Source organism: Corapipo altera, unplaced genomic scaffold (genome assembly GCF_003945725.1).
Source record: "Corapipo altera isolate COAL_440 unplaced genomic scaffold, ASM394572v1 49, whole genome shotgun sequence".
Taxonomy (NCBI): Eukaryota; Metazoa; Chordata; class Aves; order Passeriformes; family Pipridae; genus Corapipo; species Corapipo altera.
The window spans coordinates 1,393,830-1,410,994 of NW_020884879.1; the positions used below are offsets into that span (position 1 = coordinate 1,393,830).

The following is a 17,165-nucleotide window of genomic DNA, read 5'->3' on the forward strand; positions in this document are numbered from 1 at the left end:
TTTATTCATCTCTGGATTTGGCAATTTTCTTATTTCCTTACAGAAGAAAAGAGTATAAAATATCATCTGAGTTGGTTGGAACAGTTCCTTGTTTAGTGACTAGAGAGCTACTTTAGAGAGAAACTGGCTGTAATTAGATGTAATTGTCAATGCCTTCCCATAGCATTCCTCAAGTTGTAGTTGCAGTTGTAAGAAAAATTTCTTGACCTTGGGCTTCTTCTTAGGTTATTGTTGCCCCATTTTTTTTGTGGTCACTCACAGTGGTCATACTGCTTCTGTCAGTTTTTTTATTCTGTCAGGTATTTTTTTATTGTGTTTTTTTAAATGATCCACAGTAGGTACTTTAGAGATCTATGGGGTCTATAGAAACACCGAGCCTGACAGGTGAAGATAAAGAGCTTACCTGACATGATGTCCTGTAGGAAGCCACTGTAGAAAGACATGTTGTGCTGCTGGTACCGTGTACTCTGTATCAGCGCAGCACTCAGAAGAGCTGGTGTGGTGGTGTGCCCAGGTACAGTCCAGATAAGAAGTGAACCACAGTGTTTCAGACTTACTTGCTCCCTAGGGCAACTGAACATGCAGATTTATATCCTAGGTTTGAAAATATTGCATCATTTCATTACAAAATAAATTATGTTTATTAGTGCAACTAATATTTTTCTATTTTACCACAGCTCGTGAAGCTTTGGTAACTTGTGCTTCACTAAATTATATCCTTAATTTTGGAAATTCTTGCATAAGTGAATCTCTCAAAGAATTAATATTGCCAGTATTTGTTTTTTTCCCTCAAATATTCTAGTGGGGTTTTTTCCTAGCACGTGAGAGAGCTGTAGAAGGCGTTATGAATAGAAGCTGAGCAATGTTTCACAATGAGCAATGTACAATCTGTGAAGTGTTGTTGTCTTATTTTGCTGTGTTATAAGTGATTTGGACTGTGAGGAAGTGAGAAGCTTAGTTCTGCCAGGAAAACAAAAATCCTAAGAGATTGAGAATGGTTTCTGTCTGCTCTGAGGAGGGCAAACCTCCTGAACAACCTGGTTATGAATTCCCCACATATCAGTTGGTTATGGTCTCCTGTGGGCCTATGTGATCCTGTGGCCTGAAGATGGAGTTGGTTAGTTGGGGCTCCTTCAGACATTCTAATTCTGAGGAAAAAAGGAGTGTCACTTATGCTGCAGCTGCCAGGATGGTGTATTAAATGGGAAACTGAGGGTTTATGTTGCATACTCAGTGCAGTAGCAGCAGAATGTGCTTATGCTTAATAAGTCAGGATCTGTTAGGATAGCATCCAAGCAATGCACTCAAAGGAGTGCACTTTCTTACTGGTACAGAAGTCTACCTCATGGACTCTTTTGCTTTCCAGGAGGGCTCATTAGGATGAACTGTCCCTAGAACCATAGCTATTAGCTTGTTTTATAGGAAACTCATTGACTTGCTCTAAAAGAGAGTTTAGGATTGAAAGCACTTATGCAGTGTGGATGTTCAAGGTGACAGATTATTGCAATGAATTAGGAGCTCAGTTACTACTTGACAGAGCAGTCATTCCTACGTATTCTGAGAGGCTCATTTTATGAGGCTATTTCTGAGGCTTATTGAAATCCCGTGTTTCCAATATCAGATTGCTAATGAAGAACTGTTTAATTCAGTTATATTATCTTCCTTGAAAGCCATTGTGTGACTGAGTGGTTCCACTTGAATTACTTGGATTTTAAAAGTTTTAATTTTGTGAAGAAACTCTGTTTCTTCTGTAGAAAGCATGTAGCTTCAACAGTAGGGAAAAATCAGATGACAGAAGAGGTTTCTTGGCACAAGATTATAGCAGTTTCTAGTTTTCTGTTTGTGTTTGAGGAACTGTCATAAGGGAGCTGCATATGCTGTTTATAACAATAAGACAATAAGAGATTTAAATTTGGTTGCTTACCTATTCCAAAAACTCAGTGAAGACACATAAGCTTAAGAAAACTGTATTTCTGAGAGAATATAACATTGAACAATTTGTTTATCTAGCATTGTGTTGTTAATACCCTTAACACTTCAGTCTTCGGACTTCGTGGATTTTAGTCTGTATTAATCGAATTGCTTAACCTCACCCTACCCCTGACCACTAGGCACTGCCAGGGGGTGTTATACTCAGCCATTATCTGTTAGGAAAATATTGCACTAGTACTCACTTGATAGTTTCAGCATTTATTTTGTCTGTGCTTAAGAGATCTTACTACATTTTTTTTCTCAGAAACTGAGTTTTAACTGTTACAGCCCATGGCATCAATTTATAAAGTGATGATTTTAAAGAAATCTAATGTAGTGGAACTTGGTCAATAATTACTTAAGTAAAGGATGCTATAAGGATTTTGAGAGAGAAAATTATTTTGTCAGAATTTGTTGGAATACTTTTTTAAGGTAATTTTTACAGCTAGATGACATCCTTCTGGAAAGCAAACCTGATACTCACACTGTTTGTTTGGTTTGTTTGTTTGCTTTAATTAGAAGGAAATGAGCATGAAATTATTGTGCTTTGGAACTTTTGATACAGCTTTTCACCCACTTTATCTGAAAAAATACTAAAGTTATTTTAGCGACTTCTACATAGTTCTGAGAATTAATGTTGTTCAACTGTTGTTGTTCAGTGTACATTCTAAGTGTGTTTATGCCATCTCTGCATGTTTATTTCAGTGCCATGCGTGTACTGTTGTCCAAGTTACCACGGCCGTGGATTGTTGATGAGAAAAAAGATGATGGTTATACTGCCTTGCATCTGGCAGCTCTCAATAATCATGTGGAAGTGGCTGAACTTTTGGTGCATCAGGTAGGACTCTTTTCTCAGGAGGATTTAAATGTCAAGCTTTGGTTAACCATCTGATGTGAAAATAGTTTGCTGCTTTACACCTGCAGTTGCAGTGCAGAACCAGTGGAGCAGGGAAGGACATGTGTTGAGCTCTAAAGGTCAAACTTGCCTCTGAGATCGTTACAATGGCCTAATGGTGCAGAGGGACTGAAAAACTTGATACCTCATTTCATTCAACAGATTAACATCTGTACAGTGAATAATTAAAGTATTTAATCACTTCTGTTCTCAAATCCTCTAACCAGGAATCATATTCAGGGTCATATTCAGTGCCCTAGTGGCCTGCCTTGCCTGTAGATGAATTGCTGGGATGATAACATCCTAATGCTTTAAATATCTTTCAGGGCAATGCTAACTTGGATATCCAGAATGTTAATCAGCAAACTGCTCTGCACCTTGCCGTTGAACGACAGCACACACAAATTGTTAGGGTAAGTATCTTTTTGCAATAAGCCATATGGTTAATGGTACTTGACTAAAGCCAATGGCAGCTGTTAAGACATGGATACTTCATGAACATTTAAAAAATTGTTTGACAATATGTATCTGTTGCATGTTTGTGTGATGCGTTTTGTTTAATTCAGAAACCTGCTAACTTGCACAGAAGGTCAGTCAGCAATATGAATGACATTTCAAGAATGCTAAATTTTTGTACACGTGCATTATGGTTTCCTCTGTGCAGTTGCCAATTCCAGCACCCCTCCTTGTTGAAAAAGATAGAATGTGTTCTGCTGTTACTTGTCTGATTCTTGTGGTGCTGTAATGGGACCTTCAAATAGCGTTTTTGATGCCTCTTGGTGCGTGCGTAATTATTCTTGCTCAGAGTTTCTGCAAGTGGTAGCTAAACAAAAAATCTTTTTATGACCTTAACTACTTTTCTGTGTAAGAACATTCCCTATTCTTAGCTTGAGAGAGCCATGAGCAGTAACAGTGGTACCTTAGTGCAGAAAGGAATGCTATCCTTGTTCTTTTGCTTGCATGGTTGAGAAAGTTTATGCTTAACTTTGTTACTGGCACAGGAAATGGGAGTCCGGCACAGCTTGCCCTTTTCTGGCCTGTGTGCCCTGTCCATGCAAGGACCTGTGTGGCTCAGTGCTTGCCTTGCTACTGTGGGCTTTTGAGGCTCAGAGAAAGCACTTAACTGCTGGAGGAGATGTTCCCTATGAATGGGTACATCAACCTAGCCTTGGCCCTTGTGTAATTTTTCTGTCTTTGCAGAGAGAGTCACCTTATATGAAAAACTGTTTCTTACTCAGGCCTACAGAGATTTGTACCCCCTCTGCAGACCTGTATCTGCGGTTCTGCTTAGCATTTTCTCTTTGCTGTTAAGGTTTCTCCCTCTCCAAGGGCTGATGGGTGTGATCCCATTACAGTGAAACATGTGATACGGCCCTATATCTGGAACCGCTTGCTACCAAAAGAATGATTTCCTAGAGTCAGTGTCACTTGCATCTTGCAAGTTATTTGGCAGCTGTATTTGGTGAACTCTTGTGCCCCTCTGACACAGTACCTGGGAATACAATATTAATGTAACAGATGAGCAGGAAGGTAGTCCTGTGAAACTAGCATGTGTGTTAGACTTACACGCTTATATCTGAGAATTTTTAAGTGAATGACCCTGTAGACTATCCGTACTTCAGATCTGGATTAACTCTGAGAAGTCCTAAAATAGCTCGTGCAGCCTGGCAAAGAACATGTTGGCTCCATATTTCAAAATTAATTCCTGTTGGATACCTTCCAGGGCTGGGTTTGTACCCTCAGGCATCTGTGGAATAGTGGTCAAAGGTAGCGGGGTTCTTTTAAATGCCCTGCTGCCTTGACAAAGAGTAGTGGTTTGTCTTTTTTTTAATTTTTTTTAAGTTTGGTGGGTTTTTTTAACTTCTATAAAAACTTTGAATTTCAATGGTAGTCAAGGATTCCAGGTTGCTCTGAAAAGAGCTCATTTACAGAATTTCTTCCGGAAGAAACTAAGCAGTAAAGAACTACTAGCAGACATAAGATATGAATATGATAAAGAAATTGGGACAGAGTAAATCCACTGGAGAGTGTAAAAAGTTGGAAGGAGACTGTTTCAAATATTAACTGGTTTTCTTGGTTTCACTTGTAGAGGAAAAGGTTGGGGAAAATGGTAAACTGCAAATAATTGCAGGCATATGCTTCCTGAAAAATGAGGCTCTGAATTCTTTTTAAGCTATTTTCCTTTTAACCTGTTCTATAGTCTGAGATTCTTTGGTTCTGAGATCCTTGCAAGGATGCAGGTTCCAAAGAGGGAGATCCCCTTCATGTATTCCTGTTTCTAGACTATGCCTTTTGTCTCTGCTGCTAATCCCAGTTTTGCAGAGTATCACAAGCTCAAAACTAAAGTTAAAAGCTCAGCTGCTATCTATAGGTTTCTGAATAGGAACAGTTATGGGGTTTAATTTTTAGGGTCAGTTGTTATTTATTTGTCAGCATGTGTTGATTTGTTTTATTTCACAGCATATTTAAGAAAGTCCTGGTGCACTGAATTATGGAAAGGCTGTATTCAAAGGCAATTGGAATAGGAGGGCCTATACAGCCTTATGCTTGCTTTTGTGTCATGTGACCAGGAATGTGTGTCTAAAATTAGCCTTAGAGCCAAGTCTTACAGTTCATTACTTTTCAGAGTGTTCTGAGATAGTTTTTAAGGGTGTCATTGGTTTTTATGTCTCCTGCTGAATCGGTGTAAACCTAAGTACATGTCTAACTACATTGCTAATGGGAGAACACTGTAAATTAAGTTGTAAAGTTTAGCATGGTGTGAGAGTGGTGATTTTTGATTTACTTAATAGTAAAGAGTATATATATACATGTCTACAGTATTGCCCACTAGTTCTGTTTCTGATATATTGCTGTAATATGTTACATTGTAGACCCTCTTGAAAGAATTAAAGTCTTAGTGGAAAGAGTCCTTTAAAATTATGTCTTTTGTAGCACTCAGAGCGTAGGCAAACCTTAGGCTTCTGCTGAAATCAGCTTGATATTGGGAACAGATAAATGCTTCAGTTGAGAGTTGAACTTCAGGTAAATTTAAATAAACTCAACTGTGAATTGTAGCAAGATAAAAAAGTAACCCTTTTGGACCTCCTAGAGCATCCTAAACCATAGTTTCCTGAAATTAATTTTAAAAGGAATAAATTGCCTTTTTTTGTTTTAATTTGGGTTCTCTGTCGTTTCAGCTCTTGGTCCGTGCAGGTGCTAAGCTGGATATTCAGGATAAAGATGGGGATACTCCCCTGCACGAAGCCCTGAGACACCATACCCTGTCACAGCTCCGCCAACTCCAAGACATGCAAGATGTGGGCAAGGTAGATACTGCTTGGGAGCCATCAAAGAACACAGTAAATAAAACACATTTATTTATTCCTTTTTTTTTTTCTGTATATTTGTCTCTTTGTCTAGTTTGTCTAGTTCTGTACTGTTGAACTGTATTTGGCAATATGAGTTTACATAGACATTCTGCTTTAAACTGCGGTGTAGGCAGAAATCACATTGTTATATGTGGCTTTTCACATGTAGTCATTAATTTTGTTACAGAAAAACAGGGTTATTTAGTTCAAAAATATTTCTACAAATCTCTCTTCCATAGTGAACGTGTATAGCTGCCAAAATCAAAAGTAGCTTTTTAGGAAAGAGAAATAAACAGTGTTACAGTACAGAATAAGACTGAAATAATTTTCTGTGATTCAGTGTCTTGCATGTCTTTACAGCCTTAATTGTTTACTTGCTTCTATAACTTTCTGAAAGTATATTCTCTTAGAACAAGGCCTTCTTAATTTTGTGTGTTTGTTTTTATATATCTTTCTGACACACCCAAAAAGCTATGTGAACCCTATATGTAACGGTGAAGTTTGTGGTTTACCTGAGAGGCAAAGGAGAAATAAAATTCTGGAGCAATTTGAATTGAGAAAAACAAGAATTTTTTTCTGTAGATATTAAAGATGCACAACATAACAGTAGGTCAGATCTGCTGAATTATTAGTTACAAGTGTCATAATATTTTTTCTAATTTTAGCTGAGGGTGATGGTTTTGCATTTCATTAAGAAAATACAAATGCACCGAGTTTATTAAAAAACCTTTGTTCAAAATAATAATTTCCCAGTACGAGAAATGTTTTTTAATCTCACTGAAATACACTGGAATAAGCCGTGAAAGAAATTTAAAATGACTGACATTTGTAAGAATACGCTTGTGTCCTTTTAAGTGAGAGGAGGAGAGCAATTACAGCTCAGTTGTTTCCATGATCTATGGACTCTATGAGAGGTGCCCAGACTACTTTGTGTATACAAATTTAATTGTGAAAGGAACGAATGGGAGATCCATAATTTTTTTTCAGATTCAACATTTCATAAACTGGTTTCTCTGTTGCCCAGTCTCATTAGTGGCATCCACAATGAAAATAGAGTTGTTGTGTTAGCGAGAAGCGGGGTTTTTTTCCATCATGTCTTTAAACATCACCTGGGGGGGGGATTTTATGTTTTAGAGAATTGAGTTCTTTTTCTAGTTTCATTTGAGAATTATCCTTGGTTTAAACCAAAGGTGGTTTTTTTATTTCTATTAAAGTAATAAGAAAAAAGGGACTGGAAAGATACCACAAGAAACAAAGAAAAAAAATCCCCTCTTGATTGTATCTCTGATCACCTAAAAATGTTTTAATGATTTTTAAAAAATCAGAGTTAACCACTATCTCCTATATTAGCTTGATCAAACTGTTGGTCATTTTTTTGCACTTGTTTAGCTGCAGAGAAAATTTTTCCCTTAATTAAAAAATTTGTGAGGTTTAAGTGACATGGAGAAGATATGTGCCCTCAGAGAAGAGGTGAAAACTTAATTATTTTATGTGGCAACATGTCACTGAAATATAAAAGATGGAGTAAAACCTGGGTAAAATATACGTGTAAACTCTTTAAGATGGTCAAATTATCTTGAAAATGTCTTGTGAAAATGAGAACAATACCTAGACCTATTTATCTTTATTTAAATAAAGGTATTGTAAAAATTCTGAAAACTAGATTTGACCAGTAAACATTTTTAAATATTAAACCACCTTTGGCCCAAAATTGTGTGTCAAAGACAGAATCTAAGCTGTGCAAATACGTGCAGGCATCTGGACCTCTAAAGCCATCCAAAGACACATTAGTAATTTGTCTTGTGTGGAATTGCAAATACAGGTGATGGATAATAAAGGATAAATGGGATTAATAAATTAGTCTGGGTACCAGTAAGGTTTTCTTTTTGTAAATATGATAAATTGAACGTTTGTTTTGGGAGGTTTTTTTATTATTCTTTATTAATTCCTTTAAGGGTTGGGAAACATGTCAGATTTCATTAGTCTACATGATAGCAAATCACCTATATAAATATGTAGTACTTTTGACCTCATTTTTGCTTGGCTAAATTCTAATTAACTTTGGACTGCTGTCTTGAAGATTCCAACCTATTAAGACCTGTAAGATGCTTCTTTGTGGTATAGTACTTCAACAAATAATTATTCTCTTTTAGTTTCAGTTGAAAAAACTGAGAAAGAAAAATTTCACTTGCAGGATTTTAGGTTTTTTTTGTATTTGATAAAGTTGATCAAACAGCAGCTTCATTGAAATTCTGCAATTTTTTACTTTTTACCTTGACCACTATTTAAAATACAAACCAGTATTTTTTACTGGTATCATGAACTTACAAAGTAAGTGGAAATATATGGAACGAAATCTTCAACATTGATTTATTTTTTTTAGTAGTTCCTTCTGTTGGAACAAGCTCCCCAGGGAAGTAGTCACAGCACCAAGCCTACCAGAGTTCAAGAAGTGTTTGAACAATGCTCTCAGGCTCATGGTGTAATTCTTGGGGTTGTCTTGTGCAGGGCCAGGAATTGTTCTTCCATGATCCTTGTGGATCTCCTCCAACTCAGGATATTCTGTGTTAAGTCCCCACCACTACAAAAAAAGTCATTTGAGTTCTTTATTACAGGTGCAGTGTTCCTTGCTCTAGGGTACTTTTTATCCTAAATAAATGTATTATTCCCAGGTGCATTTAATGTAATTTATTTTAATATAGATGTCTTTCAGGCTTCTAAAATGCTTTTACATGATGCCACTGCCTAAATCCTAACTGAAAACAAAAAAACTCTAATGGAAGGTGTTTACAGCTTCAAAAGTAGCTCAGAAGCTACAATTACTTAGATGATATTTATGCTATTTGTTGGATTACACAGAGACTTCTCCCTCACAGGTAAATTGGCTGGAATTGGCCTGTGTTGATGCATTTCAGGGCTGGACCCTTCCAGAGGAGGCTTTCTGCTGCTGTGCTGTGCACTAAGACATAATGAGGCTCGTTTTTTTGTTCGTGGATTTGTTTTGTGTTGTTCTCATTTTGCGTGCATGAAAAGTTGTAGGTTCCTGAAAAGTGTCATGGGATGCAATATTGTCTTGGTGTTTTCAAACAGTACGGCATGCAGAGGCGTTTTAGGACCCAAGGTTTTCTAGACCAATGTTGATGGCTGTTCCATGATGACTACTCTGCCAACCTGGGAGCAAATCACTTTCACTGGGTGTTGTGCTGCCTTGGCTGAATTATTGTCGTGGTTCAGAGTACCTGGAGTGAAGCTAGATAAAATCACTTCAACCAGTGCTGTAATTAAAGTGCATATAAATGGTCTGAATTTATAAACAAAAATTTTCTGTGATGTGAACACTGCAAAGCAATGTGTCTCCATAACTTTCTGATTTTCCTGGTGTGAAGTCTTTCTAGCTGTACTGTTCTTACCTAATCGTAAGGAAGAATGCAGGATGAGCATCTGTGAATTCATAAAGTGACCTTCAAGAGTCTTGTAGCACCTCAGTGATACGTATTGATATAAGAGTTTTAGTTAGGGATAAGAACTCTTAACTAAAAGGAATAAGCATAAATTGCTTCCCTAGGAAACTGGGTGGCTGTATGATGAGAAGGATAACCTTGCAATTATCAAGGCAGGGTAAAGACTTCTCATACAGTCTTCACATGTTACAAGAAATTAACCCAAACCAACCCTTTTTCTTCGTGAGTTACCTCTGAGGGATGGGATAAATAACTAGAGGGGTTTTGAAAACTGTTTTCTTCGTAGTTCAGACTTCAAAATATGCAGCTGTTAGGGCTGGAGTGACAGGTATCTTGTATTTTAAATTTATTCCTGTATGCTGTTCTGTCTAAAATAACACATCTAGTCCTCTAAATACTAAATGGTTGTTAATCGAGCCAAAATGACTTAATTTTTAGGGGGGCTTTTAGAAGACCAACTACAGGGATAGATTGTACAAAATGAAAAATGGTGTCAAAAAGTGTACATCAGTCAGTTGGGCACTTAAATAATGGGAAAGAAGTGCATACAAAATCCTGCCTCTATCCTAGCATTGAAACCTTTATAATTCCGGAATTCAACACTTAAAACTCCCGGAATTGGAGCTGTCTGAGCTGTACCAAAGCTGTTCCTTTGAATGTAAGGTGATGTAGTTTGCTGAGGAGTTCTTAGTGGTGCCAGCAGTTCTGGTTTTTTGTGTAGTCTGCGTTACACTTAATGCATTTTATCTGATCAAACTTTAATACAAAAAGATGTTGGGAGCAGGCCCAGAATGCTCTGGGGCAGGTGAATCCTCTTCTTGCTGGGCTATGGTAGTGAGCCTTCTCTCTTTGTCTAGATGGCCCTGTGAACTGTGTGTAATAGGTAGAGTAATACAAAAATAAAGTACTAGCTGTAAAAGGGTAAAGTTGCATTATCTGATTAGGACAGGAAGGACAGTGTGTGAGTTTAAATCCATCTAGGCTGAGAAAGACTCAAATTCAGTTGCTTTCTTGGGCAGGTATGTTATTCACTAGACTAAAAGTAGGTGTGTATTTATTTCTCTGCTCAGCTATGTTTTCAGTCCAAGTGTGGTGTTGTTGGCAGCATTTTGTCTGAACTCGGCAGTTTCAGTGTACTGAAGTGTGTTCTGAATATACCCACTGGAACTTTGCCCTTTACAGTGCTTATACAGAAGGACAACCCCTTCACATGTGAGTATAGGTGTGCAGGATGCTTCAACAGTCAAACTATTCCTTGCTGACTTCTTATTCCTTGCTGAATTTTAGTTCCTTAAAGGAAAATTGAGTATAGCTGACTAAAAATTAAACAATTGTACAATTGTTTTAATTTTAGTTCTGGAGACGCTTCCTTGAGCTTACAGGTTTATACATATATGTGTGTATGTGCATGTGTTCATGTCAAGTAGTTTTCCTTTAGCCAAACGATTCTTAACTGTATAGAGAGGCTTTCAAGTTGCTTACGTGTTTATTTTCTTTCAGTTAATAATGGGACTTGGCACTCAAGGAGCAGAGAAGAAGAGTGCAGCATCTATTGCCTGCTTCCTGGCAGCCAACGGAGCTGATCTCAGCATTCGGAACAAGAAGGGTCAATCTCCTCTCGATCTCTGCCCTGATCCGAGTCTCTGCAAAGCATTGGCTAAATGTCACAAAGAAAAAGTCAGGTTTGTATATTCATAAAATACAAGGTTTCCAAATCTCTACTTTCTATAGATTAACTTACTTATTTAAAACGCTGTGCCTTTATTAGCAATAGCATTAAAACATGCAAGCTATTTTATTTACTTTCAATTAATTCTTCATTTGCTGTGGTACACTGAATGCTATTTACAAATACATTAGTTGAAATTTACCCAAGTCTTACAGGACTTTCATGCATGTTAATATGGAAGGGAAGAGAATGGGAAGGTGACAATCTGCAGGTGGTGGTTTGTAGAGCTTCAGAAATAGCAGGGTGGGGGGAACTCACTGGAAGAATAATTAGGCATTGTAACAGGTTGGCCTAGGAAGTTGTCAAATCTCCACACAAATCTCATATGAGTTTTAAAGGCTGAAATGGGTGAAGCCCAGTATAGCCTGGTATAAATTTAGTGTTGAAGATGCTTTGAGCAGGTGGCCTACTGAGTACCTGTCAACATGAACAATTGTATGATTCTGTAAAAAGAGTATAAGGGAGTGGGTCTGATGTCTTTAGGAATTATAATTTCAGTGAAATGTCATGTTACCAAGTGTATGCAGTATGAGATGATTCAACTTGTCCTGGTTGTGTTCCCCCGTGATTTCTTAAACAATTTTCATCCTTAATTCCTCTATGGAAATCAAAACGGTACTTCCAAAATGTCACGAAGAGAGGCTGTTTTTACTGATGTTGTCCTGGTAAGGAGTAAGGTGCTTATATTCTTTCAGAACCCTTCTGTCTGTGTCCATCTATCTCGGCCTCATCCCTTGACTGTTCCCTCTCCGCCAGCCTTTACGGGCTGGTGAGGGCTGTGGGAGCGAGGCCCTCTGCTGGGGGAGCAGCAGCACAGCGCTCTGACCTGAACTCGCTGACCGAGCCTGGGCTCTGTCACTTGCTGGGCATTGAAACGTGTTCAGGGTGAAGGTGTTCAACTGTGCGGTTCTGAATCTACAGGGCATGTCTCTATCAGTAAACTCTTAGGATGAGAGGGAAGGGTGTTTTACAGCTTTTTATGTACACGCTCACAACATGCTGTTCTGTGTCCAGTTTCTCTACGATGTCTTATCTGAGCGTGTGACCTTGCACTCTGGTGGCAGCTGTTCATTTGGGAAAAGGCAATTCAGATTGCTTTATGATGATACAGTGATGCCTGAATGCGTTGGAGTATATAAACAACCAATTGATGTGCATTTTAAATTAAGATTAATTTTTTTTTTTAGTTCTTAAAAGTTTGACTGCAAGGTTTCTTTGTAGTGGTCAGGTTGGTTCCCGGAGTCCGTCTATGATCAACAATGATTCTGAAACCTTAGAAGAATGTATGGTGTGTTCAGACATGAAGAGAGATACACTGTTTGGCCCATGTGGACACATTGCCACTTGTTCTCTGTGCTCACCACGGGTGAAAAAATGCCTCATCTGTAAAGAACAAGTTCAGTCTAGGACAAAGGTAAAAACCTCCCAAATTCATTGTTTTTTTCTCTTTTTTAATGGAAAAGAAACAAAAATAGAGTGGTCCAGGAAATACATAATTTATTTTATGTGGTAGTTTGCCTTACACTTGTCTCACTGGATGGAATTAATTTTGCATTGTAGTGATAACTTGTCCCAACATTGTACATTGCTATTTTGTGTTTCCCTGTACCTCTCCCTGCCTTGCAATGTTTTTATTGTTCAGGTCTTCAGAGTTCCTAATACAGTCACCTGAGGATACTTTATTGAAATAGATTATGTCCCTCCTCCATGGTATTTTTTTTCTTCACGTTAAGATAAATCGCTGCTTTTTCTGAAGTATAATTTCCCTCAGTAATACTCAATTCTTCTAAGTTCTTTTATTCCTTAGGGCTGCTTAAAAGATCATTTGCCTGTAAACTGAGTTAATTAATATGTGCTTGTTTTTGAAGTTAATAATTACTTTCAGCTTTCACCTTTTCGTTCTTAGGAATCACAAGTTTCATTATGCTGTCTTTTTTCTTCAGAGTATCAACCAGTTGTGCCCTATTTTGAAGACTAGGAATAAGTCTCAGTAGCTTTTATGAAAACCTAACTCTATTTTTAAAATTTTTTCCAAACATTTGACTAGTCTGCTTCTGCGCTATGTTGGGGGTTTTTTTCTCTACTTCAGAGTAAATATAAGAGTTGTAAATATAAATTTGTATTGTTTTTACTATTCACTCTCCTATTCTTATTTCTTATACCATTCACTATTCTGCACTGCTTATTTCCAAAATCCAAATGTTAACATAGCGGGAGCTCTTTTTTCTCTAGACTTCCTTTATAATTAGTGAAAGGGTTCTGTCACTGGGGGATTTGGAGCAGCAAAGTAAGGCTTCTACCTCTAGTCATCCATCTAAAGAAGCTAATCTATGGAAATCAGCTTTCCCAGGTGAAGGCTAACCTTTGTGGATAACCTTCCCTTAATTTCTTTTGCAAAATTAGGTTGAGAGTGTGGAATATCTGGTTAATACTTCTCTTCTATATAAAAACTTACAGTAATATCTGTAAAAAAGGCTAAGAAATTAATGACTCAGGCCAACAGTTCTATGAACTGGAAGAAGTGATCTAGGCTAGTATGAATGGAGTGGTATGTGATGTCTGTGGTCAAACTCTATATGCTCCATCCCTAGAAGTGTTCAAGGCCAGGTTGGATGGGGCCCTGCTCTAATGAAAGGTGTCCCTACCCATGGTAGATGGGTTGAAATGGGATGATCTTTAAGGTCCCTTTCAACCCAGGCCATTCTGTGGTTGTATGGTATATGCAGGTACTCACAATAAAGGACTGGAGAAACCCTAATCCAGAATATACCAGTAGCTTATAAGTGAATTTCATAGGATCGTAGAATGGTTTGGTTTGGGAAGGACCTTTCAAGTTAGTCATCTAATATCTAACACCCTGTAATGAGCAGAGACATCTTCAACTAAATCAGGTTGCTCAGAGCCCCATCCAACCTGATCTTGAATGTTTCTAGGGACAGGGCATCTACCACTTCTCTGGGCAATCTCATTATAAAATATTTCTTTCTTCTCTCTAGTCCAAATCAACTCTCTCTTAGTTTAAAACCATTACCTGTTGTCCTTCTGCAACAGACTCTGCTAAAAAGTTTGTACCCATCTTGCTTATAAGCCCACTTTAAATACAGAAAGGCTACAGTAATGTCTCCCCAGAGACCTCTCTTCTCCAGTCTGAATAACCCCAATTTAAGTATATATGATGGAACAAAGAACAAGAAAAAATAAAGAAGTGTATATACTGTCCTAACTGCTTCTCTGTACCTATCAGCGTACTGAATGTGTAAAAATTGCTAGAAAATATATCTTCTTAGAAGTTATCACACAAACTCATTAAAGTTAGGTTCTGAGGTACTGAATTGTTTAAAAAAAACCCACTAGATAAAGCTTCTTGAAGTCCACGTGCCTTGCAAATTAATGTAGAGAGCAGGAGATAAACTTTTCTCGTATGTGTTTGTTGTTCTTTACAGATCGAAGAATGTGTAGTATGTTCAGACAAAAAGGCAGCGGTGCTTTTCCAGCCTTGTGGTCATATGTGTGCCTGTGAGAGTAAGTAACTTGACAGAAGCCCTTTTTGAAGTAATCGTGAAACAGAATACTTTTAATTGGATTGCTAAAAGGTCATCAGTAATCTGATGTCATGTCCAATTTCCTTGATAGCCTGGTGTGATGGTTAGAATTTTGACATTATTTGGCATGCTGGTAATAATTGGAGGACAAAGCGGAGATTTTCAAAAATTGAGGAAACAAGTGCTCTTCCATCTGAGTTATTTATTACAAAAACCTACTGTATATCATTATAACTTCTGAAGTTATTAGAATTAATTTTGTTGCTTTTTCGCGGCTTTTTTGGGCATTCAGATGTGCAAATGGTGTTTTAAAAGAATGCTTTAAATAAATATTTATGCTTCACTACTAATCTACAGATTTGCACAAGGGCTGTATTTTTCTCTAAAAGACACATCATATATCTTTGCAAAAAGGGCCAGTTGTGTTTCACTTTAATTTATCCTGTGTAGGAAAAAAACCACCTAGGAGATTGCCAGAAATTTTCTGGGTTTGAGAATATGTGGATGAGAATGCAGCCATCACCTTGTCTCCAGGCATTTCAGGGCTTTGTTGAAGAGTGATTTGCCTGGAGAAGAGCAGTCCATATTGATGAGGACCTACATGAGAGGGAGGGTAATCATTCCCATGAGTAACTGCTTGCTTGGTCTTGCTAAAGAAGGCTGATTTCTTCCTCTCTTCTGGCTGAGGCAGCTGACGTCATTGACTATAGTTATCCTGATCTGGCCTCTTTCACTGTCTGCAGTTGAAAGATGATGAGAAAAGTGGTTTTGATTTGTTTCCCAGGAAAGAGGACAACAAAAAGATTGATTGCTGTGGTGAAGGATTTCAGCAGTGCAATGCACATTACCGAGTCTAAGCTGTAACAGGGACAGCAAAAGGTTTAACAAATGCAGATGATTTCTTTCCTGATTTTTTTCTGGACATCTTGTTCAAACAGGATAATGGAGAGTCTCCAAATTTGTGTAGTTTATACGACCCATTCTATTAATTCAAGTAACCTTTTGGCATTTATGAGACATAATAATTTGCCTTTTGTAGAAGAATTACAGCCTCCTTTCTAGGATTATATCAAAAGATGTAGGTTTATTCTTAAGGGTAAAGGAGCAGCACTTATTTGCCCCCGGACCATTAGGAGAGTTAGTGAGATTCTTTCTAAAGGAAAAAGTGGGTAGTGAGACATTCTTGGAAATTTTGATCTCAAATGTGTGTAATTTTACTTTTTAACTTCTGCAGTTCTAGTGGAATAGACATCCATTTGGAGAAAGAGGAACCTGGTCACTTGAAATACTTTAAAAGGAGATAAAGGGAATAGATTTACTTTGAATCCCAAACAGGATGTTGTTTATATGTGTGATTTGCAGAAAGTTTGTGCAGAAAGTAGTTGTTTCTCTTGTAAGCATCTGTTCAGTCATTGCTGTACAGTTACTGTGATTAGACAAGCTCACATACAGAAAAGAAGAAACATTAAGTAGCAGGATTCAGAGTTGATTTATTTCTCTCTCCTACCAGACTGTGCAAGCTTGATGAAGAAGTGTGTACAGTGTCGGGCAGTGGTTGAGCGAAGAGTGCCTTTCATAATGTGCTGCGGAGGGAAAGGTACAGAAGATACCACTGATGATATTTGTGAGTGACTCCAAAGCCCATACTCTTTCATATTCCTCCACCAACTTCTTGTTCTCATTCTTCTAAATGACCTAAATACTTTCTCTCCTTTCTAAAGAAAAGTTCAGTAAAAACAATGTTAACCTAGGTATCCATTTGCTGTTTGCACTACTGTCTCCAGTGGCAGCAGCAGACGTGATAATAACACTGGTCATTGGAGCATTGCTTTCAGTGTTCAGAGTAAGGCCGAGAGTGTGTGACCTTACTTGGTAATGTCTAATGAAGCAAAAGCTGAGAATTGTCTGTAATTGTGCAAATGAGCAAATAAATGTTTGGGTTTTTTTACTTCTGGAACTCTGAAGGCACGTTAAATATTTTGCGTCTAGGTACAAGCAACTTTCCTGACAGAATGTACAGTTTTGCATCTCCTGCTTTGGCTAGTTTTTAAACTTCTTGTGACTTCTTCGAATAATTTCTGTGGATTATGTGCATTTACTCAGTCTGTGTATGTGCATTTACTCTGTGGTATGCAGTATTTCGGTTGAGTTTATGGGAATTGGAATATTACTTCGTTCTGGTCATAATGTTCCAAAATAGATAAATGTAAGAATAAT

At 37.7% G+C, this 17,165-nt stretch overlaps 1 protein-coding gene across 4 annotated transcripts in view; it reads left to right on the top strand.

Moving 5' to 3' along the window:
* MIB1 (mindbomb E3 ubiquitin protein ligase 1) overlaps positions 1–17,165 on the top strand; it is an 80,664-nt gene that overhangs the window by 51,542 nt on the left and 11,957 nt on the right. For 2 of the 4 annotated variants that reach the window (XM_027638482.1, XM_027638485.1), the window contains 7 exons: positions 2,677–2,809; positions 3,193–3,279; positions 6,046–6,207; positions 11,178–11,359; positions 12,628–12,820; positions 14,850–14,928; positions 16,459–16,572. In XM_027638482.1, the coding sequence (XP_027494283.1) occupies positions 2,677–2,809; positions 3,193–3,279; positions 6,046–6,207; positions 11,178–11,359; positions 12,628–12,820; positions 14,850–14,928; positions 16,459–16,572 (950 nt within the window). The remainder of the gene's footprint in view (positions 1–2,676; positions 2,810–3,192; positions 3,280–6,045; positions 6,208–11,177; positions 11,360–12,627; positions 12,821–14,849; positions 14,929–16,458; positions 16,573–17,165) is intronic. The other 2 variants (XM_027638483.1, XM_027638484.1) reach the window with 2 other exon arrangements.